Raw genomic sequence first — 27,331 nt, forward strand, 5'->3', positions numbered from 1 at the left:
AGAGTATTGTAATACACGTGTGCAACAATATGTCTGTGTGTGATGTTTCCCTTTCTGGTAGGGTTTAACCAGGGTGTGCCAGTGGTGTGTGTGGTGGTGGAGGGCGGCCCTGACATTGTGTCCATGGTACTGGAGTACGTGAGCAGTGTGCCCCCCGTGCCTGTGTTTGTCTTCGAGGGATCAGGTCGGGCAGCTGACCTGCTGGCATTCTTACACAAACAGACTGCTATTGACAGGTGTGGAGTGCTGCTGTAGTCATGCATATAATGGCTTTCACGCCTTTAAGACTTTGGTGTTTGTGTCCGGTGGAGCAGGGATGGGCAACTTTTATGGAGGTGGGGGCCACAAAAAAAACGTAACTCATCAAGAGGGGCCGCAGTGGCTTCTGGGTCTTTGTACCCACATCCATACCCCCCCCCCCCCCCCCCCCCCGAGCAAAACATTTTAGCGGCCCCCCTCGTGATAGCGAGTGTATATACACTTGAAGTCAGGAGTTTACATAAACTTTGGTTGGAGTCATTAAAACTCGTTTTTCAACCACTCCGCAAATTCTTTTGTGAACAAAATATAGTTTTGGCAAATTGGTGAGGACATCTCCTTTGTGACAGATTATTTCACTTATAATTTAATTCACTGTATCACAATTTCAGTGGGTCAGACGTTTACGTACACTAAGTTGACTGTGCCTTTAAACAGCTTGGAAATTTCCAGTAAATTATGTCATGGCTTTAGAAGCTTCTGATTGGCTAATTGACATAATTTGAGTCAATTGGAGGTGTACCTGTGGATGTATTTCAAGACCTACCTTCAAACTCAGTGCCTCTTTGCTTGACATCGTGGGGAAATCAAAAGAAATCAGCCAAGACCACAGAAATAAAATTGTAGACCTCCACAAGTTTGGTTCATCCTTGGGAGCAATTTCCAAACGCCTGAAGGTACCACATTCATCTGTACAAACAATAGTACGCAAGTATAAACACCATGGGACCACGCAGCCATCATACCGCTAACTTACTTTGGTGAAAAAAGTGCAAATCAATCCCAGAACAACAGCAAAGGACCTTGTGAAGATGCTGAAGGAAACAGGTACTAAAGTATCTACAGTGGGGTCAAAAAGTATTTGGTCAGCCACCAATTGTGCAAGTACTCCCACATAAAAATATGAGAGAAGCCTGTAATTTTCATCATAGGTACACTTCAACTATGACAGACAACATGAGAAAAAAAATCCAGAAAATCACATTGTATGATTTTTTATGAATTTATTTGCAAATTATGGTGGCAAATAAGTATTTTGTCACCTACAAACAAGCAAGATATCTGGCTCTCACAGACCTGTAACTTCTTCTTTTAAGAGGCTCACCTGTCCTCCACCTGTATTAATGGCACCTGTTTGAACTTGTTATCAGTATAAAAGACACCTGTCCACAACCTCAAACACTCACACTCCAAACTCCACTATGGCCAAGACCAAAGAGCTGTCAAAGGACACCAGAAACAAAATTGTAGACCTGCACCAGGCTGGGAAGACTGAATCTGCAATAGGTAAGCAGCTTGGTTTGAAGAAATTAACTGTGGGAGCAATGATTAGGAAATGGAAGACATACAAGACCACTGATCATCTCCCTCGATCTGGGGCTCCACGCAAGATCTCACCCTGTGGGGTCAAAAGGATCACAAGAAGGGTGAGCAAAAATCCCAGAACCACACGGGGGGACCTAGTGAATGACCTGCAGAGAGCTGGGACCAAAATAACAAAGCCTACCATCAGTAACACACTACGCCGCCAGGGACTCAAATCCTGCAGTGCCAGACGTGTCCCCCTGCTTAAGCCAGTACATGTCCAGGCCCGTCTGAAGTTTGCTAGAGAGCATGTGGATGATCCAAAATATAACTTTTTGGTAAAAACTCAACTCGTCGTGTTTGGAGGACAAAGAATGCTGAGTTGCATCCAAAGAACACCATACCTACTGTGAAGCATGGGGGTGTAAACATCATGCTTTGGGGATGTTTTTCTGCAAAGGGACCAGGACGACTGATCCGTGTAAAGGAAAGAATGAATGGGGCCATGTATCGTGAGATTTTGAGTGAAAACCTCCTTCCATCACCAAGGGCATTTAAGATGAAACGTGGCTGGGTCTTTCAGCATGACAATGATCCCAAACACACCGCCCGGGCAGTGAAGGAGTGGCTTCGTAAGAAGCATTTCAAGGTCCTGGAGTTGCTTAGCCAGTCTCCAGATCTCAACCCAATAGAAAATCTTTGGAGGGAGTTGAAAGTCCGTGTTGCCCAGCAACAGCCCCAAAACATCACTGCTCTAGAGGAGATCTGCATGGAGGAATGGGCCAAAATACCAGCAACAGTGTGTGAAAACCTTGTGAAGACTTACAGAAAACGTTTGACCTGCCAACAAAGGGTATATAACAAAGTATTGAGATAAACTTTTGTAGGTGACCAAATACTTATTTTCCACCGTCATTTGCAAATAAATTCATTAAAAATCCTACAATGTGATTTTCTTGATTTTTTTTCTGATTTTGTCTGTCATAGTTGAAGTGTACCTATGATGAAAATTACAGGCCTCTCTCATATTTTTAAGTGCGAGAACTTGCACAATTGGTGGCTGACTAAATACTTTTTTGCCCCACTGTATATCCACAGTAAAACAAGTCCTATATCGGCATAACCTAAAAGGCCGCTCAGCAAGGAAGAAGCCACTGCTCCAAAACCGACATAAAAAAGCCAGACTACGGTTTGCAACTGCATATGGGGACAAAGATCGTACTTTTTAGAGAAATGTCCTCTGGTCTGATGAAACAAAATATAACTGTTTGGCCATAATGACCATCATTATGTTTGGTGGAAAAAGAGGGAGGCTTGCAAGCCGAAGAACACCATCCCAACTGTGAAGCACGGGGGTGGCAGCATCATGTTGTGGGGGTGCTTTGCTGCAGGAGGGACTGGTGCACTTCACAAAATAGCTGGCATCATGCGGGAGGAAAATTATGTGGATATATTGAAGCAACATCTCAAGACATCAGCCAGGAAGTTAAAGCTTGGTCACGAATGGGTCTTCCAAATGGACAATGACCCTAAGCATACTTCCAATGTTGTGGCAAAATGGCTTAAGGACAACAAAGTCAAGTTATTGGAGTGGCCATCACAAAGACCTGACCTCTATCCTATAGATATTTGTGGGCAGAACTGCAAAAGCGTGTGCGAGCAAGAAGGCCTACAAACCTGACTCAGTTACACCAGCTCAGTCAGAAGGAATGAGCCAAAATTCACCCAACTTATTGTGGGAAGCTTGTGGGAGGGTACCTGATACGTTGGACCCAAGTTAAACAATGTAAAGGCAATGCTACCAAATACTAATTGAGTGTATGTAAACTTCTAACCGGGAATGTGATGAAATAAATAAAATATGAAATAAATCATTCTCTCTGTTATTATTCTGACATTTCACATTCTTAAAATACATTTCCTGCAATTCTGCACATTTTGCCATGGGGCGTAGAGAAAATGTTGCTGTTTTAAATCAAGTTTGCTGAGCCCTCACCCAGTGGGAGGCTCAGAGTTTTCCCTGGTCAGAAAAATGGGCTAAGGTATACTGTAGGTGTCCAGAGGCATAACACAGGCCGTATTTTGGGGCCAAAACATGACAATTGAGAAATGAGAGTGGAGGCTGGTGTATGAGGCAGCTTGCTAACCAGAGCTCAGATCTTAGCATGTGGTTGAGCCAAAAGGACCCAGGTTGTTAGCCTATGTCTTACTTTACTGGTGTACCAGTATATGTTTACTGTGTTGGTACTGTTTACAGACAGCTGGACACAGACATCCAGGAGGACTTCCTGCTGAGGATAGGGGGCATGTTTGGTCTGGAGAGAGCAGACGCCAGCCAGCTCTACAACCTTCTGATGGAGTGTATGGACTACAGACAGTCTGTGAGTAACGTGACTGTGGACCGGGTTCCCGGGCATTGACTAAAATGTACTCTCAATTGAGATTCTCATTTGAGAATGATTTTTAATCCAGGACTAGGCTTTAACCTGGGAAAACCATCCCATCCTCACCCATTTCTATCTTTATAAAACACAGATCACAATCTTCGACTCGGAATCTGAGGATCAACAGGAGGCAGACTGTGCCATTTTGACGGCCACACTGAAAGGTACCGCTCCTCCTGGCCTTTATGCCTGTGTCAGTCACTGGAATGACCCAGTCCTGTCTTGTCTGTTCTATGTGTTCTCTGGGCTGAATCCTAACTTGAAATCAGAGTTTTCACACAAATGACCTATAGATCTATGCATGATCTACAAAAGTTATGCAGGGCTGATGTCTGGTTAAGATTGGACCCACAGATGCTGTGACGATTGACAGGCACCAAGGCGTCTCCTGGGGAACAGCTCAGTACAGCTCTGGCATGGGACCGAGCAGACATAGCTAAAAAACACATCCTTGTGTATGGCCAGCACTGGCAGGTAAAAACCCAAAACAACTCACACCCTACCGTTGTACTTACCTTTTCAAAAATGCCGTTTCCTGCTAGCACTGACTTTGCTGATAGCTGCTTTATTGAGGAAAATGTACTAGGACATTTTTATTTAACCTTTATTTAACTTGAGATGTGGTTGGCATTGCTAGCCACCGTCAGATGAATGCATTAACTGTAAGTCTCTCTGGAGCGTCTGCTAAATGACTCAAATGTAAGACAGACCCAGGGGGCAGGCAGGGCAAGACTTGCTTAAGCCTGCAACACACTACAAAAACGTAGCGATTGAGCGTCGTATACGTTAGGTTCCAAAGGTATGTAGAACTACATAGAACTCTAAGCAAACTACGCTCCGTTTGTGTAGTCCTTGTTTAAAAAAAATATATATATTTTTTGGTGGGGGGAAGTAAACTGAAATTGCTGTGCATTTAAAAAAAATATGTTTGTGTTTGATGGTATGGCAGTCAGGCTTTATGGTGGGCTTGTGGTGGTTGTCTGTCTAGGTAGGCTCGTTGGAGCAGGCCATGCTGGATGCTCTGGTTATGGACCGGGTCGGCTTTGTCAAACTGCTGATCGACAACGGTATGACCATGAACCGCTTTCTGACCGTGTCACGCCTGGAAGAACTCTATAACACGGTAATGACTTGATCACTTTCTCTCTCTTGTTCTTTTCAGCTCTGCATTTATGAGTTACAACCTATTGTATGCTGTACACGAAGCAATTCTGTGTTTTCCTATTGTAACGACCCTGGGTTTATAAGCGCGGAAATTTCGAGGGTTCGAAACCTGCTCGATGCCTGTTTCATTACACTATTGACAGTACAATGGCCATTAGCTAACTCATATACCAAAATTGCCATAGCAGTGGCAATTGTGGTAATTGCAATCACAGTAATACAGTGTAAGTCTCTCGTTGGTTGTTTGGTTTTCCCACAGTTTGAAGATGTTTTGTAGATCACAGAGCTCTTTGTCACGAGTCCAGCTGTGGATGGTTGTTCGAGTTATAAACAATATTCAATAATTAATAACGTTGTAAATTATTTAACACCATATATTATCATATCCAATTGTGGAAGTTTGTTTTCTAAAAGTTGAAAGGATAACTTTTCATCTGGTCTACCACTTCATTCCATAGGAACAAATGTGGCATTGTAATCCAGATAACTAGCCACTGAAGTCTGGTTTGTGTTTGATGGTTTCTGATTGTGGATAATGAAGACATGACATGCCATTATTTTTTATAGCAGCAGGGACCAACAGACAATTTTCTCCATCTTCTCGTGGAAGATGTGAAACAGGTGAATATTGTGAAACTACATTTTGTGTGTGGTTATGTCTACACTATTTTGCGTGTGGAAATATTGAGTTTCAATTACTCAGGTGTGTGTGTGTTTTTGTGTAGACCCATATACCTAAAGGATACAGAGTCTCCCTCATAGATGTGGGGCAGGTAATCGAGTATCTGATAGGAGGAGCCTATCGGAGCACATACACACGGAAACACTTCCGGGCACACTATAACCTCCTATATGCCCATTGCAAGGTAAGAGACCATGGTCACGTTTCAGGATGACTATTTTGCATTTGCCTGCTAAATCTCACAGCGCCTGGGTAGGTGTTTAACATATTGTAGGCCTATCAGCTGACCACATCATATGATATAGCAATATGAAGCCTGACTACATAGTCAATGACATGGCACGCAGCCATTGGATGATACCTGGACCACGACTGCAAAGTTGTCTAAAACGCAGCCCATGTTAGATTTCTGTATACAGTCAGAGCAAGAGATCACCTTTGGGCCCTCAAGCATTTCTGTTACCATTAATATAGCAGTTTTTCTCTTTTGAGTTGTTGTTGTTGTCTTGTTTTTGTTTAGACATTTTACCTTGTTAAATACGCCTTTGTGTACTCTGCACTGATTTAAGTGACCATCATTTCCAGGAGACTGGACGGGATAGTTCAGGACCCCTTAACAAAAAGAGGACGGCAGACTGCACCCTTCACCCGCACCAAAGCCCAAACAGTAGTCCTTCAAGGCCACCCTTCTTCCGCACTGCTCAGCCCTATAAACGCAAGGTCTGTGAAAGATATGGGACCAGCCAAAACAAATCTGTGACAGAACTAACATGTCTTACAAATGAGAGGTCTTTTAAAGACACTTGTCTCCACTTACACACTGAAACACAAACACACAGGCTTTTGATAGCTAGTACTGTATATTGTGTGGCTACAAATTCCCCTTGTACATTAGTGTTCTAATTGGCTGGCTGCCTCTCCCTTCCCTCCTCTATCTCTACAGGAAAGATCCATGGTGCTCAGGGACCTGAAGGTGGCCCAGCAGCAGAGCTCCGAGCTGGGTGACTCTCCACTGTTTGTTTACAACTTCAATGACCTGTTTGTGTGGGCTGTGCTGCAGAGGCGGCAGCAGATGGCGCTGTTCCTGTGGCAGCACGGGGAGGAGGCCATGGCCCGGGCTACAGTGGCCTGTAAACTGTACCGTGCCATGGCCTACGAGTTTCGGCAGAGTAACATGGATGACACCACAGGGGAGCAGCTCAAAACCTACTCTATGTCAGTGTTTCCTCGTAAACATCAAACGTGTTGTGTAGTAGTAGTGTCGAGAGTTTGGGACTATAATCTTCTATCTACAAAAAGATTCTGAGATAATTGGCTTTAATTTTCTGAAGACTCATTGATTTGAATGGTGGAAGGGATTTTTTATCTTGTATATTTTTGAGCTTAACAGCATGAATTGGAGTATTTAGATTACTGTATAGGTAGAGAACATTGAACAGAACAAGGCTATGTCAATACATATATATATATATATATTTTTTTTTTTTCATGCAGATCGAACCTTATAGTCCCAAACTCTCTGTGTGCCTCTGGGATTTTGTGTATGTTGTTTCAGCAGAGTGAATTTTTGTGGTTGTGTGTGTATATTACTATGTTTTTGAGTGTATGTTTTCCGGTCTGTGTTTCTTAATGTTGGTGTGTTGTGGCATGGATGGCTGTAGGGACTTTGGTCAGCTGGCGGTGGACGTGCTGGACCGTGCCTTCAGACAGAACGAGCGCATGGCCATGAAACTGCTGACTTCGGAGATGGAGGCCTGGAGCCACTTCACCTGTCTGCAGATGGCTGTGTCCTCCCGGCTCCGCCCCTTCGTCTCCCACTCCTGCACCCAGATGCTGCTCACCGACCTGTGGACCGGCCGCCTCAACATGAGGAAGAACTCCTGGTTTAAGGTCAGGCTCTCAAAGTCCTTTTAGCTCAGGGGGAAAATTGTCTTCACAGAGATCCGGAGAGCAACCCTGTATTGCCTTTCCGTCAAAATCTGTGTGCCGCACTTACTAAGACAACTTACTTCTAAGACAACTTACTTCTAAGACAACTTACTTCTAAGACAACTTACCAAGACAACGTACTAAGGCAACTTACTTCTAAGACAACTTACTAAGACAACTTACCAAGACAACGTACTAAGGCAACTTACTAAGACAACTTACTTCTAATACAACTTACTTCTAAGACAACTTACTTCTAAGACAACTTACCAAGACAACGTACTAAGGCAACTTACTAAGACAACTTACTTCTAAGGCGACTTAATTCCAAGACAATTTCTTTCTAAGACAACTTACTTCTAAGACAACTTACTTCTAAGGCGACTTACTAAGACGACTTACTTCTAAGGCGACTTACTTCCAAGACAATTTCTTTCTAAGACAACTTACTTCTAAGACAACTTACTTCTAAGGCGACTTACTTCTAAGATAAGATACCAAGACGACTTACTTCTAAGATAAGATACCAAGACGACTTACTTCTAAGATAAGATACCAAGACGACTTACTTCTAAGATAAGATACCAAGACGACTTTCTAAGACGACTTACTAAGACAACTTACTTCAAAGACAACTTACTTCAAAGACAACTTACTTCAAAGACAACTTACTTCTAAAACAACTTTCTAAGACGACTTACTAAGACAACTTACTTCAAAGACAACTTACTTCAAAGACAACTTACTTCAAAGACAACTTACTTTTAAGACAACTTACTTCTAAGACGACTTACTTCTAAGACGACTTACCAAGATGACTTACTAAGGCGACTTACTAAGACGACTTACTAAGGCCACTTACTTCTAAGACGACTTACTAAGGCCACTTACTTCTAAGACAACTTACTTCTAAGACAACTTACCTCTAAGACGACTTACTTCTAAGATGACTTACTAAGATGACTTACTACGACGGCTTACCAAGACAACTTACCAAGACGACTTACTAAGACAACTTACCAAGGCGACTTACTTCTAAGATAACTTACTAAGACGACTTACTAAGGCGACTTACTAAGACAACTTACTTCTAAGACAACTTACTTCTAAGACAACTTACCTCTAAGACGACTTACTTCTAAGATGACTTACTAAGATGACTTACTACGACGGCTTACCAAGACAACTTACCAAGATGACTTACTAAGACGACTTACTAAGACGACTTACTAAGACAACTTACTTCTAAGGCCACTTACTTCTAAGGCCACTTACTTCTAAGACCACTTACTTCTAAGGCCACTTACTTCTAAGACCACTTACTTCTAAGACAACTTACCTCTAAGACAACTTACCTCTAAGACAACTTACCTCTAAGACAACTTACTTCTAAGACAACTTACCTCTAAGACGACTTACTTCTAAGACAACTCACTTCTAAGATGACTTACTAAGACGGCTTACCAAGACAACTTACCAAGACGACTTACTAAGACGACTTACAAAGACGACTTACTAAGGCATCTTACTACTAAGACAACTTACTAAGACAACTTACTAAGGTGACTTACTAAGGCATCTTACTACTAAGACAACTTACTTCTAAGACAACTTACCTCTAAGGCGACTTACTAAGGCGACTTACTTCTAAGACGACTTACTAAGACGACTTACTTCTAAGGCCACTTACTTCTAAGGCCACTTACTTCTAAGGCCACTTACTTCTAAGACAACTTACCTCTAAGACAACTTACTTCTAAGACGACTTACTAAGGCGACTTACTAAGGCCACTTACTTCTAAGGCCACTTACTTCTAAGGCCACTTACTTCTAAGACAACTTACTTGTAAGACGACTTACTTCTAAGACGACTTACCAAGACGACTTACTAAGGCATCTTACTACTAAGACAACTTACTAAGGCGACTTACTTGACTTACTAAGGCATCACTACTAAGATACTTCTAAGACAACTTACTTCTAAGACAACTTACCTCTAAGACAACTTACTTCTAAGACGACTTACTTCTAAGACGACTTACCAAGACGACTTACTAAGGCATCTTACTACTAAGACAACTTACTAAGACAACTTACTAAGGTGACTTACTAAGGCATCTTACTACTAAGATAACTTACTAAGGCGACTTACCAAGATGACTTACTAAGGTGACTTACTACTAAGACAACTTACTAAGGCTACTTACTACTAAGACAACTTACTAAGGCGACTTACTAAGACAACTTACTAAGACAACCGCGGATCGCATTAAAACATGGGCTGTATCGGGCCCAAGTCCCACCAGTTTGAGTGTTTAAAGGTTCTGAAAAGCAGAGCCAGTGCACCTGAGTGTTTTTCCATGCTAAGATTGATTGACAGCATGAATAACCAGTAGTTGAAGTGAATTTTTAGTCTATTAATGTCAGCTGATGTTATGCTGTTCCAGCAGTTACCCATCAGATTAGACTTGTGTTTATGTGTCTGAATCTTATTCCCTGGGTGTGTGTTAGATTATCCTGAGCATCCTCATGCCCCCTGCCATCCTGCTATTGGAGTTTAAGAGCCAGGCAGAGATGTCCCATGTCCCCCAGTCCCAGGAGGCTTTGCAGTTTGGTTGGGACACGGGAAGACCAGAGGCAGCCCAGGAGGGGGGGCACACGGTAGTTAAGGTTCCAAAATGTACACCATACACCAGTCTCCCAGAATGTCAGAAATTCCTGTTCCTGTCTGTCATGGTCGTTCTAATCTCAGTTTGATGCTAATGTTGATACCAGGGTCGTATTTATTAGGAACAAAATAGTAGAAAATGGACTGAAACAGAGAGGGACTTTGCTCATTATTGATTTCCGTTGCAAAACTTTTTCTGTTGGGTGCTCTAATGAACATGACCCTGATGTCTTGGCTCTCTGAAGGATGGCCAGGATGCGGAGAAGGGATCAGCGTGGTGGGAGAGTTGCTCAGCCCCCGAAGCTGACACAATCACACCTGTTACCACCCAGTGTTTCTTCTGGACCACAAGGCTGTACGATTTCTACACCGCTCCTGTCGTCAAGTTCTGGTTCCACACGGTGAGCTAGCAGCATGCACTCATAATACTCTTCTAAGCCTCAGGACATGCATATTATATAAAGAGGGACCTTCTTTTGTTGAAAATATTTCTCAGTCTGAAACGATTGACTGGGATTAGACTTAGATCCCTTCTTCATTGTTCTCACTCTTGTCCATGTGTCTGATGCTGTTTGACTGTGTGTGGTCTAGATGTCCTACCTGGCCTTTCTCATGCTGTTCTCCTACACTGTTCTGGTAAAGATGGAGGACCGGCCCAGCACTCAGGAGTGGCTGGTCATTGCGTATATTATATCCACTGCTGTGGAGAAAACAAGAGAGGTGAGTGTTGTTATGAGTGTAGTTTAATTGTTAGCACACAGTTAGGCAACACACTCCCAGGATACACTTCCACACTCCATTCCCAGGTGGCAGCACCAACAGGGTCAAGGGCATGTGCTATGCTAATCCTTATTAACCCCACGGGTGGAAGAATCGAGAGATAATTAGTGTGCAAGCTTGCAGAGCCGGTGGCCATGTGGCTTTTGGTTTTGGGTTGAGTCCTTCATTTTGGACATATCCTTTTTTTAAATGTGTGTGTGTATATATATATATATATATATATATATACACTGTATGTGTATATACATATATATGGGTGTATATACATACAGTTGAAGTCGGAAGTTTCCATACACTTTTTAATATATTTATATAATATATAGTCTATATAAAGGAAGAGAAGCTTAGGCCTATATATATATATATAAATACACAGTTGAAGTCAGAAGTTTCCATACACTTAGGTTGGAGTCATTAAAACTCGTTTTTTAACCACTCCACAAATTTCTTGTTAACAAACTATAGTTTTGGCAAGTCAGTTAGGACATATACTTTGTGCATGACACAAGTAATTTTGCCACAATTGTTTATAGACAGATTATTTAACTGAAATTCACTTTATCACAATTCCAGTGGGTCAGAAGTTTACATACACTAAGTTGACTGTGCCTTTAATTAAACAGCTTGGAAAATTCCAGAAAAGGATGTCATGGCTTTGGAAGCTTCTGATTGGCTAATTGACATCAATTGAGTCAAATGGAGCTGTACCTGTGGATGTATTTCAAGGCCTACCTTCAAACTCAGTGCCTCTTTGCTTGACATCATGGAGAAAAAAAAAAAAAATCAGCCAAGACCTCAGAAAAACAATTGTAGACCTCCACAGGTCTGGTTCATCCTTGGGAGCAATTTCCAAACACCTGAAGGTATCACGTTCATCTCTACAAACAATAGTACGCAAGTATAAACACCATGGGACCACGCAGCCGTCATACCGCTCAGGAAGGAGACGCGTTCTGTCTCCTAGAGATGAACGTACTTTGGTGCGAAAAGTGCAAATCAATCTCAGAACAACAGCAAAGGACCTTGTGAAGATGCTGGAGGAAGCAGGTACAAAAGTATCTATATCCACAGTAAAACGAGTCCTTTATCGCCATAACCTGAATGGCCGCTCAGCAAAGAAGAAGGCACTGCTCCAAAACAGCCATAAAAAGCAAGACTACGGTTTGCAACTGTACATGGGGACAAAGATCATACTTTTTGGAGAAATGTCCTCTGGTCTGATGAAACAAAAATAGAACTGTATGGCCATAATGACCATCGTTATGGTTGGAGGGAAAAGGGGGAGGCTTGCAAGCTGAAGAACACCATCACAACCGTGAAGAACGGGGTTGGCAGCATCATGTTGTGGGGGTGCTTTGCTGCAGGAGGGACTGGTGCACTTCACAAAATAGATGGCATCATGAGGTAAGAATATTATGTGGGTATATTGAAGCAACATCTCAAGACATCAGTCAGGCAGGAAGTTAAAGCTTGCTCACAAATGGGTCTTCCAAATAGACAATGATCACAAGCATACTTCCAAAGTTGTGGCAAAATGGCCTAAGGACAACAAAGTCAGGCTATTGGAGTGGCCATCACACAGGCCTGCCCTCAATCCTGTCAAATCTGTGGGCAGAACTGAAAAAACGTGTGCGAGCAAGGAGCCCTACAAACCTGACTCAGTTACACCAGCTCTGCCCAAAATTCACCCAACTTATTCTGGGAAGCGTGTAGAAGGGTACCCGAAACGTTTGACCCAAGTTAAACAATTTCAAGGCAATGCTACCAAATACTAATTGAGTGTATGTAAACCTCTGACCCACTGGGAATGTGATGAAATAAATAAAAGCTGAAATAAATAATTCTCTCTACTATTATTCTGACATTTCACATTCTTAAAATAAAGTGGTGATGCTAACTGACCTAAGACAGGGAATTTTTACTCAGATTAAATGTCAGGAATTGTGAAAAACTGAGTTTAAATGCATTTGGCTAAACTTCCGATCTTGACTGTATGTGTTTTTTTTTGCTGACAAATAAAAATCAATCAGTCCAAACTGTGCAGCAGCAATTTGAATGGAAAGAGACATCTGTTGCAAAACTTTAAAAAGTGAAGAGATATTCAGAGACCAAACCTTCAATAATGGGTAGGCCTAAGGTATAATGATAATGAAGTCCATGTTCTTTTTATTGGTTGTGTGTTGCATTGGCACAGAAACCTGTTGGTGAAAAATGTGTTGTGTATATTTTCTAAAATTATAAATATGGAATCAATATGTTGAAATCCGATTCCCCTAGCTGATCATTGTCTGCAACCACCTCTGATCATGAAGTAATATAACAGGCATGGAGAGTGAGCTCGTCTGTGGTGGTCGGTGAACCCTCAACCTTCTGGCCTGTAGCCCTGCGTGGCATCGACTGTGCCACAAAAGAAGTGGCAGTTATTGTTATTTGTGGTCTTAAACATTATTTTGAGTTAATTCAATGAGAGGGATGTTGTTCAGGGTCATGTGAAAATATTTTTAAAATTGGGGAGGTAGGTGCATTTTCTTTTCTGACACCTTGAGTTGGACCAGCCCCCCACACACACCCCAGACCTGTAAATGTTGATCTGTCCCTTGGAATGCAGTACTTGAACTTGACTCGAGAGTTGACCTGTTCTACTTGGGACTCAACTTGAATCTTGGACCTTGTGACCTGAGATTTACTTGTGACTCAAATAATTGTGACTTGGTCCCACCTCTGGTACCCACAGTCTGAATACAACGTCCACTAGATAGCAGTAGGACAATTTCTCTTTGCCGCTAGAAACCAGTTGTGTCTGGTTTGGGTGGTGAGTCATTATGCCAAGAAATGGCAGAACGGATTTTCAAGGCTGACATCATAAAATGACCTTAGGGCTTTCAAAAATAAGACCCAGAGAAGTGAGGAAACTTCAAACTTATTTTCCTATTGTAAACAATGAGCTAGATAAATGGCACGTGTGGAGGATGCATATGAGGTAATGTGGATGGAGAAGGAATTTCATTGCTTTACAATTATTATTATTTTTTAATGTAACCTTTTTAACTATTCAAGTCAGTTAAGAACAAATTCTTATTTACAATGATGGCCTAGGAATAGTGGGTTAACTGCCTTGTTCGGGGGAAGAACGACAGATTTATACCTTTGTCAGCTTGGGGATTCGATCTAGCAACCTTTTGGTTACTGGCCCAGCGCTCTAACCACTAGGCTACCTGCCGCCCCAATGACCATCATTTGTACCCTTTCCATGCATACTAAATGTTTGCACTTTGTGAATTTGATGAAAATCACCATAGCGCATGATTTATGGCTTTTATGGAGGGGTGCTGGGATCGAGATTTCCAAAAAGACAAGGACTGTGGCTTTCAAATAATATTTCACTTTCTATGGGGGGTGGTACAGGGTCCACAACAACCACTCAGAGTTGAACAGGATGACAGGAGCTTCACAAAAAAATCTCCATATCGTCTTGCTCACTGCTCTTCTAGAAAAATAATGACCATTCTGCACGTCACTACCCATAAATATACTGTACGTTCACTGAATAACTCAGTGGTCATTATCTCACCATCTTACCATAAAGTAATAATATTATACTTCAACTTACCATCAAGCATGTGAGAATCACAATAATAACCAATCACACTGCCAGTCATTATTCATACCATAGAGATCATATACAATTACTTAGTTAATTAGTGTTCTAATTCCTAATTCTATGATTTATACACTATGTTTTATGGCATTACATGATGCTAGAGGTTGCCATGGGAGACACCCTTTAGGCAACTCACAAACATGTCCACAGTAGCCTAATTTTACTGAAATACTTTGATCATCATAGCTGTCTCTGACACGACATACAGCTAGCTATACTACATGGAGATCGACATAATATTGTTACTGTGTTGTGCAAAATAGCCAGCAATAAGGCTATCATCTGTTAATACAGTACTAGGCTAGTAACAAACACTAACAACAGTGCTTTCTTCACCAATGGCATTGAATTAAACTAAATGTATGTATACTGGCTGTATATGTATATTTTAAATGGTTAACTCATTTAAATAATGTGGGTTGTGACTACTTATTAGGTGTTCATGTCAGTGCCGAGGAAACCCAGTCAAAAGCTGAAGGTGTGGTTTGGAGAGTACTGGAATGTGACTGACTTCCTGGCCATCGTCCTCTTCCTGGTGGGGCTGGGGCTACGCTGGGACAGCGGGTCCTACCGGACTGCCGGGCGGATCACCTACTGCCTGGACATCATCTTCTGGTATGTTCGGGTGCTGGACCTGCTGGCCGTCAACCAGCATGCCGGGGCCTACCTCACCATGATCACCAAGATGGTGAGTAAAGCCATGTGCCTTTCCTTCCTTGGGCTAACACCTAGAGTGAGTATGACATGGCATGCTATGGGCCCTGGTCAAAAGTGATGCACATTTTGATAAGTTGATTCAGGTTTGTTAGTGCTGGGTTGGAGCAAAAATGTGCACCATTGTGTGCCCCCTAGTGCTGGGATAGAACACTGACTGATCATATCTTAATTTATACAAACAAAATGGAGTCATATTTTTATTTTCTGTGTTCTCTACCCATCTGCTCAGACTAGTAACATGTTCTACATTGTGGTGATGATGGCGATTGTGCTGCTGAGTTTCGGCGTGTCCAGGAAGGCCATCTTGTCTCCAGACGAAGCTCTGTCATGGAGCCTGCTCAGAGATGTAGTCAACCAGCCGTACTGGATGATGTTTGGAGAAGTGTACGCAGGCGAAATAGACAGTGAGTAACCAGTGACGAGTCACAGTAGTGGCTCAATTGGTTGGCGCTGCTTGCAACACCAGAGCTGTGTAGGTAGAGTCCTGCATGGGCAACAGTCTATGGGAATAGGGTGTTATTTGAGACATCGCTTGTGTGTTTGTGGCAGCCTGTGCAGGTGACACGCCGTGTGTCCCCGGTGCCTTCCTCACCCCCTTCCTCCAGGCCGTCTACCTCTTCTTCCAGTACATCATCATGGTCAACATCCTCATTGCCTTCTTCAAGTAGGGACTCTCTATCAAAATAATTAATTGTATTTTTATTATGTGTGTCTCTGCCTGATTGTGTCTTTATGTTTTATGTACAAATGGGTTTTGCAGCTTCTCTGAGTGCTGTACTGTTTCTTATGGATCCTTTTTGACAGCAATGTCTACTTTGACATGAGGTCCATATCCAATAAGCTGTGGAAGTACAACCGCTACCGTTACATCATGACCTATCAGGAGAAGCCGTGGCTGCCCCCGCCCCTCATCATCCTGAGTCACATGACCCTGTGTGTGACTGCCATTTACCAGAAACACAGAGGCTTGTCCGAGCAGGAGACGGACTCCTGTGGGCTTAGTGAGTGTGTGTGGGCGTGGGCGTGGATGCGTTTATTTCTTGATGAAACACCATTAAAAGTAGGATTTAGCTTTAGCCTACTACACTGTGTTTCTATGACAGTATTGATTCACAACATTTCAATGTGGTGGAAAAATGCTACAGTAGATTGTGTGTTGGAAAAATGTAATCTCTTTCTCCCTCTGTCAGAGCTTTACCTGGGCCAAGAGGAGCTGAAGAGGCTGCATGAGTTTGAGGAGAGGTGTTTGGTGTCGTATTTCCACGAGAAAAACCAAGATGTTCTCTGCAGCCAGATAAACAGGGTACGAGCCACTGCAGAAAGGTGAGACTGGGACTTAGAAAGAGTGTCACAATAGCCATTGAGACTTTTTCTTTGTGATTCACCTGAATATCTGTCTATGTCCTTTACCTGACAGGGCTGAGGAGATGGGTGTGGTTATGGGCGAGGTGTCAGACAGGGTCCACTTCATCCAGGATACCCTGCAGGTGTTGGACAGCCAGCTGGGTCAGCTGCAGGACCTGTCCGCCCTGGCCGTGGACACTCTCACCCTCCTATCGGCCTCCGATAGCCTGCAGCAGGAGGAGGCCCGCCTAGGCCACTGCCGGCCAATCACCCCCTCCCGTCACCATGTCCCCCACAGCTGGACCCTCCCCCACGGAGGTGGAGGCAGTGTTGACATCATGCCCTGCCACACCCCTAGGGCCTACCGCAGCACACCACCCTCCCTGCTGTGGGGCCACCCCTCCTCCCGCAGCCAACGCCCGTCACTGGAGTGGCACACTGGGGCCTGGGGGGGCGGCGACCATGGAGGGCAGGGGGCTGGTGAGTCGTGTGTGCCTTCCCGCTGTGGCTCTCCTCCGTACCCTTCGGCCTTGGCTATAGACAGTTCTCTGGAACCCCCGCACGGCAAACCCAGGGTCTGCTGTGACCCTGAGATGTCCATGGAAAAGGAAGGGGAGGAGTTTGGGAAGTCCTTTGATGTGAATGTGTCCAGGGCCTCTAGTCATGCCTTCCTGTTGTCGGACACCCAGGATGAGAGAGGCTGTGGGGCCAGGGGTTTGGTGAACCCCGCCTTCTGTAAGGACGACGACCCTGGGGCAGTTCACTCCAGACGGGGCCAGTGGGGCAGGAAGCGTCCTCACCGGTGGGCGGGTCTGTCCAGGGACCGGCCCTACAGTCACAGCCGCTCTCTCTCCTCTAGCATGGAGAACATGGCTCTCTCTGGTGTCCCCCTGAGCCAGCTACGAGCCTCCTTCCCCGCCCTCGATTGCCTGTCGGAGGGGGGAAGATTCACAGCTGACATACCCCTTGGCTGCAGTAAAAGCAGAGGTACTCTACCACCGTCTTATGCCATGTTCTCTAAAAATGTTTTGGCCCTGAGCAAATTTCATGTCTGCTGAGCACTGAAAATGTTGTGCAACTTCCGCGTGCGTTTACTGTGAACACTGATGCTGTACCCGCTTTAAGTTACACTTTCAGACTACAGTGACTATTTGATCATAATGTAGGCCTACCAGAGTGGCCTACCATCAAAAACAATGGAGAAAATGCATCCCATAACATTTAAACATGGAAATAGCTGTTCTATCATTCAGCCAACAGTTGCAGCAAATCTGTGCTCAGTGTAGGCCTACATTGCATTAGACATTTGAAAAAAAACATGCAGGGCTTGACATTAACCTGCTTATCCAGGTGACTGAAAATGTTGTGTTGTTTGATGCAAGAAACCACTTTGCAAAAATATATATATACACTTGAAGTAGGAAGTTTACATACAACTTAGCCAAATATATTTAAACTCAGTTTTTCACAATTCCTAACATTTAATCCTGGTAAAAATGTCCTGTCTTAGGTCAGTTAGGATCACCACTTTATTTTAAGAATGTGAAATGTCAGAACAATAGTAGAGAGAATGATTTATTTCAGCTTTTATTTATTTTATCACATTCCCAGTGGGTCAGAAGTTTACATACACTCAAATAGTATTTGGTAGCATCGCCTTGAAATTGTTTAACTTGGGTCAAACGTTTCGGGTAGCCTTCCACAAGCTTCCCACAATAAGTTGGGTGGATTTTGGCCAGGCCACACACGCTTTTTCAGTTCTGCCCACAAATCTTCTATAGGATTGAGGTCAGGGCTTTGTGATGACCTCTCCAATACATTGACTTTGTTGTCCTTAAGCTATTTTGCCACAACTTTGGAAGTATGCTTGGGGTCATTATCCATTTGGAAGACCCATTTGCGACCAAGCTTTAACTGATGTCTTGAGATATTGCTTCAATATATCCACATAATTTTCATGCCTCATGATGCCATCTATTTTGTGAAGTGCACCAGTCCCTCCTGCAGCAAAGCACCTCCACAACATGATGCTACCACTCCCTTGCTTCACGGTTGGGATGGTGTTCTTCAGCTTGCAAGCCTCCCCCTTTTTCCTCCAACCATAACAATGGTAATTATAGCCAAACAGTTCTATTTTTGTTTCATCAGACCAGAGGACATTTCTCCAAAAAGTATGATCTTTGTCCCCATGTGCAGTTGCAAACCGTAGTCTGGCTTTTGTATGGCTGTTTTGGAGCAGTGGCTTCTTCTTTGCTGAGCGGCCTTTCAGGTTATGTCGATATAGGACTCGTTTTACTGTGGATATAGATACTTTTATACCTGCTTCATCCAGCATTTTCACAAGGTACTTTTGCTGTTGTTCTGGGATTGATTTTCACTTTTCGCACCAAAGTGCATTCATCTCTAGGAGACAGAACGCATCTCCTTCCTGAGCGGTATGAAATACATCCACAGGTACACCGCCAATTGACTCAAATTATGTCAATTAGCCTATCAGAAGCTCCTAAAGCCATGATACAATTTTCTGGAATTTTCCAAGCTGTTTAAAGGCACAGTCAACTTAGTGTATGTTATCTTCTGACCCACTGGAATTGTGATACAGTGAATTGCTGGCATAATCTGTCTGAAAACAATTGCTGGCAAAATGACTTGTGTCATGCACGAAGTAGATGTCCTAACCGACTTGCCAAAACTATAGTTTGTTAACAAGAAATTTGTGGATTGGTTGAAAAACAAGTTTTAATGACCCCAACCTAAGTGTATGTTAACTTCTGACTTCAACTGTATCTATATTAATTATTATTCCCATACCATTATTACAGAGAATCAGACAAATTATGCTACCCTCTGCCTATTAGCTACTTAGCTTATTTAAGCCTGTCTCAAAATATAACACTGCTCCTTTAAGACAAAAAAAACTCTTTACCTGACTCGCTTTTCAAAGATGTCTCGAACTGTACACTTTTTGTGCTCTTGTAGGAAGAAATCACTCCCTTACTGCTGGCTACAATTGATCTATAACAGGACTAATAACTCACTAATGAGCAAAGGATATGAACAAATGTGCACACATGGCTACATGCAGCTCTCGCTTTGATCTCAAAACAATTGCATCTATTCACGACCGCTCATGCTGTAAATACAGTCCAGTTCAAAGTGGATTGCATAAATCCATGTATGGCAATGGTCTAGTTGCATATAATTGCATATAGACCTACTTCAGCTCTGATTAGTTATGCCACACTGTGTGGAGTGTAGAGTATGGTCTGAGTCGTGCTGAGTCATGCCTGTCAATACAATAGAATCTTACACTGATGCGTTTTACCTATGACAAAATCTCTTGCATATTAAGTTTTGTATTTTGCATTGAAAGTAGCTAATATTGCTTTGATTAGGTCACAATTCCCACAGTAAAGGGAAACGTTAGTAGCGTTAATAAATGGGAAAAGGAGGCGACGTTGACATCATTCCCTGCCACAGCCCAAGGCCTACCGCAGCATCCCACCCTCCCTGCTGTGGGGCCACACCTCCTCCTGTAGCCAACCCCATCACTGGAGTGGGAAAATGTTGATAGTGTAAAGTAAGGGGGAAAACTCTAAAAAGTTTAATGGAGTTCAATCTTGTGCTTCTATGCGTGGGCTGAGATGAATTCTGCACGTCAGTCCCGGGGGCACAGTTTAGAGGGAACATTGCTCTTATACTTGGTTAGCATTAGCAACAACATACATACAAGGCTCAGTTATATTTTTTTCGTCCTCACATTTGTATTATACACTGCTCAAAAAAATAAAGGGAACACTTAAACAACACAATGTAACTCCAAGTCAATCACACTGCAAATGGAATAGACAACAGGTGGAAATTATAGGCAATTAGCAAGACACCCCCAATAAAGGAGTGGTTCTGCAGGTGGGGACCACAGACCACTTCTCAGTTCCTGTGCTTCCTGGCTAATGTTTTGGTCACTTTTGAATGCTGGCGGTGCTTTCACTCTAGTGGTAGCATGAGACGGAGTCTACAACCCACACAAGTGGCTCAGGTAGTGCAGCTCATCCAGGATGGCACATCAATGCGAGCTGTGGCAAGAAGGTTTGCTGTGTCTGTCAGCGTAGTGTCAAGAGCATGGAGGCGCTACCAGTAGACAGGCCAGTACATCAGGAGACGTGGAGGAGGCCGTAGGAGGGCAACAACCCAGCAGCAGGACCGCTACCTCTGCCTTTGTGCAAGGAGGAGCAGGAGGAGCACTGCCAGAGCCCTGCAAAATTACCTCCAACAGGCCACAAATGTGCATGTGTCTGCTCAAACGGTCAGAAACAGACTCCATGAGGGTGGTATGAGGGCCCGACGTCCACAGGTGGGGGTTGTGCTTACAGCCCAACACCGTGCAGGACGTTTTTCATTTGCCAGAGAACACCAAGATTGGCAAATTCGCCACTGGCGCCCTGTGCTCTTCACAGATGAAAGCAGGTTCACACTGAGCACATGTGACAGTCTGGAGACGCCGTGGAGAACGTTCTGCTGCCTGCAACATCCTCCAGCATGACCGGTTTAGCGGTGGGTCAGTCATGGTGTGGGGTGGCATTTCTTTGGGGGGCCGCACAGCCCTCCATGTGCTCGCCAGAGGTAGCCTGACTGCCATTAGGTACCGAGATGAGATCCTCAAACCCCTTGTGAGACCATATGCTGGTGCGGTTGGCCCTGGGTTCCTCCTAATGCAAGACAATGCTAGACCTCATGTGGCTGGAGTGTGTCAGCAGTTCTTGCAAGAGGAAGGCATTGATGCTATGGACTGGCCCGCCCGTTCCCCAGACTTGAATCCAATTGAGCACATCTGGGACATCATGTCTCGCTCCATCCACGTTGCACCACAGACTGTCCAGGAGTTGGCGGATGCTTTAGTCCAGGTCTGGGAGGAGATCCCTCAGGAGACCATCCGCCACCTCATCAGGAGCATGCCCAGGCGTTGTAGGGAGGTCATACAGGCACGTGGAGGCCACACACACTACTGAGCCTTATTTTGACTTGTTTTAAGGACATTACATCAAAGTTGGATCAGCCTGTAGTGTGGTTTTCCACTTTAATTTTGAGTGTGACTCCAAATCTAGACCTCCATGGGTTGATAAATTTGATTTCCATTGATAATTTTTAGTGATTTTGTGGTCAGCACATTCAACTATGTAAAGAAAAAAGTATTTAATAAGAATATTTCATTCATTCAGATCTAGGATATGTTATTTTAGTGTTCCCTTTATTTTTTTTTAGCAGTGTATATCATATATCCATGTACGAGTACAAATACCAATAAGGTAAAACATTCCATGACACTAATCAGTTTCCCAATGTATCTCAAGGGATTCTACCTGTCCTGGTTGTGTTTTGCAGAGTGGTCCAACTGGTTTGATCTGGCAGTGACTTCAGGGAGCAGAGAGAGGTGTCAGGGCAGGAAGACAGTCAAGATCCTGGAGGAGAGTTCTTCAGACGCTGTAAGACAGACAGTAGACAAACAGATAGACCGACACTAGACAGACAGTAGACAAACAGATAGACCGACATTAGACAGACAGTAGACAAACAGATAGACCGACACTAGACAGACAGTAGACAAACAGATAGACCGACACTAGACAGACAGTAGACAAACAGATAGACCAACACTAGACAGACAGTAGACAGACACTAGACAGACAGTAGACAAACAGATAGACCGACACTAGACAGACAGACAGTAGACAAACAGATAGACAGACAGTAGACAGACACTAGACAGACAGTAGACAAACAGATAGACCAACACTAGACAGACACTAGACAGACACTAGACAGACAGTAGACACACTAGACAGACAGTAGACAGACAGTAGACAGACAGTAGACAGACAGTAGACAGACACTAGACAGACAGTAGACAGACAGTAGACAGACACTAGACAGACAGACAGTGTTCAACTGTTCAAACTGTATCTGCCATTTACTACTAGGTCCTGCATGGTGCCACAGTCTAACAGAGCTGTAGCTATTTACAACAGTACACGTAAAGCTGTGTATAGTCTGTGTATACCGATTGATTTGAGATTACCCTTCATTGACCACTCTGCTCTCAGGGGAAAGAGGTGGACTCATACCTCTCCGACATGTGCAGAAAGAGGAGGCGCAGGGGAGGAGAGCCTGTGTGCTGGTCTGCCTCTGCCAGCCCCAACCCACTCAGTATGTACGCATAGAGACAGAAAGAGGGCAGACCTATCTTTGCCATTGATCAATTCTGTTCACCATCTCACCTTCTCGTGTCGATATTGTTTCAGATTCTGAACCCATGGATTCGTTGCAGAAAGTAGCTTTTTCACGTCAGGTAAGATTTTATCTTGTGTTGTATGTATAAGTAGTTATGTTTTGTCAATATAAAGATGTTAAGTAAAAATAGAGAAAAAGGTACCAGAACCATATATAAAGATGTGTGGAGATTTATACTGTATATAGAGATCTCTCTAGAAATAGTCCGCGAGCCAGCGAAAAAATGTGTCCACTCTTGGGTGGCAAAGGTTTAAGAGTCTTGTCTTTGTCTCCCCATTCCTATGAACACATTGACATGATGCCCACTCCAAAAGAGTAGCTTTGTACAGTTGAAGTTGGAAGTTTACATACACTTAGGTTAAAACTCGTTTTTCAACCACTCTACAAATTCCTTGTTAACAAGCTATAGTTTTGGCAAGTCGGTTAGGACATCTACTTTGTGCATGACACAAGTAATTTTTCCAACAATCGTTTAAAGACAGATTATTTCACTGTATCACAATTCCAGTGGGTCAGATGTTTACGTACACTAAGTTGACTGTGCATTTAAACAGCTTGGAAAATTCCAGAAAATTATGTAATGGTTTTAGAAGCCTCTGATAGGCTAATTGACATCATTTGAGTCCATTGGAGGTGTACCTGTGGATGTATTTCAAGACCTACCTTCAAACTCAGTGCCTCTTTGCTTGACATCATGGGAAAATCAAAAGAAATCAGCGAAGACCTCACACAAGTCTAGTTCATCTTTGGGAGCAATTTCCAAACGCCTGAAGAACTACCGTGTTCATCTGTACAAACAATAGTACACAGAGATAAACACCATGGGACCGCTCAGCCGTCATACCGTTCAGGAAGGAGATGCGTTCTGTCTCCTAGAGATGAACGTACTTTGGTGCGAAGATGCTGGATGCTGGAGTAAACGGGTACAAAAGTATCTATATCAACAGTAAAACGAGTCCTATATTGACATAACCTGAAAGGCCGCTCAGTAAGGAAGAAGCCACTGCTTCAAAACTGCCATAAAAAAAGCCAGACTACGGTTTGCAACTGCACATGGGGACAAAGATCATACTTTTTGGAGAAATGTCCTCTGGTCGGATGAAACAAAAATAGAGCTGTTTGGCCATAATTACCATTGTTATGTTTGGAGGAAAAAGGGGAGGCTTGCAAGCTGAAGAACACCATCCCAACCGTGAAGCACGGGGTTGGCAGCATCATGTTGTGGGGGTGCTTTGCTGCAGGAGGGACTGGTGCACTTCACAAAATAGATGGCATCATTTGCGAGGAAAATTATGTGGATATATTGAAGCAACATCTCAAGACATTGTTCAGGAAGTTAAAGCTTGGTCGCAAATGGGTCTTCCAAATGGACTATGACCCCAAGCATACTTCCAAAATGGTTTAAGGACAACAAAGTCAATGTATTGGAGTGGCCATCACACATCCACGACTCTCTGAGGTCATTAAAGATCCCATGGAATTTATCGTAAGAGTAGGGGTGTTAACCCCGGTGTCCTGGCTAAATTCCCGATCTGGCCCTCAAACCATCACGGTCACCTAATAATCCCCAGTTTACAATTGGCTCATTCATCCCCCTCCTCTCCCCTCATTCCTCAGGGTGTTGCTGCAAATGAGAACGTGTTCTCAGTCAACTTAACTGGTAAAATAACTGATAAATAAAATAAAAAATCCCTGACCTCAATCAAATAGAAATTTTGTGGGCAGAACTGAAAAAGCGTGTGCGAGCAAGGAGGCCTTACCAACCTGACTCAGTTACACCAGCTCTGTCAGGAGGAATGGGCCACAATGCACCCAACTTATTGTGGGAAGCTTGTGCAAGGCTACCCAAAACCTTTGACCCAAGTTAAACAATTTAAAGGCAATGCTACCAAATACTAAAACTTCTGACCCACTGGGAATGTAATGAAAGAAATAAAAGCTAAAATATCATTATCTCTACTATCATTCTGACATTACACATTCTTAAAATAAAGTGGCGATCCTAACTGAACTAAGACAGGGGATTTTTACTCAGTGAAAAACTGAGTTTAAATGTATTTGGCTAAGGTGTATGTAAACTTCTGACTTCAACTGTAAGTTTAAAGGTGTGATAAACATACACAGCTACTCTTTTGGAGTCGGTATCATATCAATGTGTTTTGTTGTATGGGAGTCTATGCAATAAAATGTTTGCAGGCTGATAAAGGAATGTTGAGACAAGTTGAAATGGTCACATGCTCTTTGAAAATGAATACATCAAACAGCAATGGAACATTCTATTGGGTGGATCTCATCTTAAAAACATAGTATTTTGTACAATTTTGCCATCATATCAAATTATTTACCTAGACTGCCTGAAATTCAGAGCCATTCAGAAATTCAGAGCCGAATCATATGGTTGAATTCAAATATACAAATATATTAAAATCATAATAACAATTAGTTACTGGCAGAAATTCCTACAGAATGGAAGAAAACGTTAAGGGAAAGAAAAGATAAACTGCTTGTTTGTGGACCTCATATTAAAACCTCTTAAGGATCCGCCCCTTTTTTTCAGTTTTCGCCTAAAATGACATACCCAAATCTAACTGCCTGTAGCTTAGGCATTGAAGCAAGGATATGCATATTCTTGATACCATTAGAAAGGAAACACTGAAGTTTATGGAAATGTGAAAGGAATGTAGGAGAATATAACACTTTAGATCTGGTAAAAGATAATACAAAGGAAAAACCAACCCATTTTATTGGTTTTGTTTTTGTGCCATCATCTTTGAAATGCAAGAGAAACAGCATAATTAATTATTCTAGCCCAGGTGCATTTAGACTTTGGCCACTAGATGGCACTGTATGTGCAAAGTTTTAGATTGATCCAGTGAACTCTTGCATATCTATTCAAAATGTTGTATCAAGATTGACAAAATGTGCCTAATTGGTTTATTAATACATTTAAGTTCATAATTGTGCACTCTCCTCAAACAATTGCATGGTATTATTTCACTCTAATAACTACTGTAAATTGGACAGTGCAGTTAGATTAACCTCTTAGGGATAGTGAGACGCTAGCATCTCAAGTGGCCAATAGCCTCGGAAAATGCATAGCGCCAAATTCAAATAAAACGTGATTAAACTCAAACTTTCATTAAATCACACATGCAGGGTACTCAATTAAAGCTACACTCATGCGAAAGCATGAGAAGCTATTATCTGATAGCATGCACCCCCCCTGAACCACCTGAACGAGTTATAAACAAAATAATTAGCGTAGCCGGCGCTACACAAAACGCTGAAATAAAATATAAAACATGCATTACCTTTGACGAGCTTCTTTGTTGGCACTCCAATATGTCCCATAAACATCACAATTGGTCCTTTTTTCGATTAAGTCCGTCCATGTATACCCAAAATGTCCATTTATAAAGCAGGTTTGATCCGGAAAAAAACAGCTTTCCAAAACACAACGTCACTACAAAACATTTCAAAAGTTGCCTATAAACTTTGCCAAAATATTTCAAACTACTTTTGTAATACAACTTTAGGTATTTTTAAACGTTAATAATCGATCAAATTGTAGACGGGGCAAACTGTATTCAATAGAGAAAGTAAACAAAACATGCACCATTTCCCTCTTGCGTAACTATCAACAGTGTAACGTTGTTCCAGGATGTGCCTCTTCTTCGTTGCACCAATGATTAACTTCAACCTAATTCCAAAGACTGGTGACATCCTGTGGAAGTCGTAGGAACTGTAAAATGGGCGCTATCTAATTTCCCTTGGCAAAGACAACAGAGGGAACTGTCAGAGGAATTTTTATTATTTATTCTGAACAGTTTTTCCTTGGGGTTTTGCCTGCTACATAAGTTCTGTTATAGTCACAGACATGATTGAACCAGTTTTAGAAACTTCAGAGTGTTTTCTATCCACACCTACTAATCATATGCATATAATATATTCCTGGCATGAGTAGCAGGAAGTTGAAATTGTGCACGCTATTTATCCAAAATTGGAAATGCTGCCCCCTATCTCTAAAATTAACAAGAATTTAAGCTTTCTGCCCATATCAGATATGTCTTTGTCCTGGTATTTTTTGTTTG

The 27,331-nt window shown here is 42.8% G+C and overlaps 1 protein-coding gene across 1 annotated transcript in view; it reads left to right on the plus strand.

Annotated features, from left to right (window-relative positions):
• LOC139410718 (transient receptor potential cation channel subfamily M member 6-like) overlaps positions 1–27,331 on the plus strand; it is a 47,867-nt gene that overhangs the window by 9,047 nt on the left and 11,489 nt on the right. Inside the window, exons 8-29 of the mRNA XM_071156153.1 lie at positions 62–236; positions 3,821–3,944; positions 4,099–4,171; positions 4,381–4,481; positions 4,996–5,130; positions 5,739–5,792; positions 5,897–6,037; positions 6,439–6,573; positions 6,797–7,068; positions 7,515–7,743; positions 10,294–10,443; positions 10,696–10,851; positions 11,042–11,170; positions 15,328–15,579; positions 15,838–16,012; positions 16,158–16,272; positions 16,413–16,609; positions 16,799–16,931; positions 17,026–17,939; positions 22,335–22,435; positions 23,054–23,156; positions 23,252–23,298. Of these exons, the coding sequence (XP_071012254.1) occupies positions 62–236; positions 3,821–3,944; positions 4,099–4,171; positions 4,381–4,481; positions 4,996–5,130; positions 5,739–5,792; positions 5,897–6,037; positions 6,439–6,573; positions 6,797–7,068; positions 7,515–7,743; positions 10,294–10,443; positions 10,696–10,851; positions 11,042–11,170; positions 15,328–15,579; positions 15,838–16,012; positions 16,158–16,272; positions 16,413–16,609; positions 16,799–16,931; positions 17,026–17,939; positions 22,335–22,435; positions 23,054–23,156; positions 23,252–23,298 (3,911 nt within the window). The remainder of the gene's footprint in view (positions 1–61; positions 237–3,820; positions 3,945–4,098; positions 4,172–4,380; positions 4,482–4,995; positions 5,131–5,738; positions 5,793–5,896; positions 6,038–6,438; positions 6,574–6,796; positions 7,069–7,514; positions 7,744–10,293; positions 10,444–10,695; positions 10,852–11,041; positions 11,171–15,327; positions 15,580–15,837; positions 16,013–16,157; positions 16,273–16,412; positions 16,610–16,798; positions 16,932–17,025; positions 17,940–22,334; positions 22,436–23,053; positions 23,157–23,251; positions 23,299–27,331) is intronic.

This window comes from Oncorhynchus clarkii, chromosome 6, assembly GCF_045791955.1.
Source record: "Oncorhynchus clarkii lewisi isolate Uvic-CL-2024 chromosome 6, UVic_Ocla_1.0, whole genome shotgun sequence".
Lineage (NCBI taxonomy): Eukaryota > Metazoa > Chordata > Actinopteri > Salmoniformes > Salmonidae > Oncorhynchus > Oncorhynchus clarkii.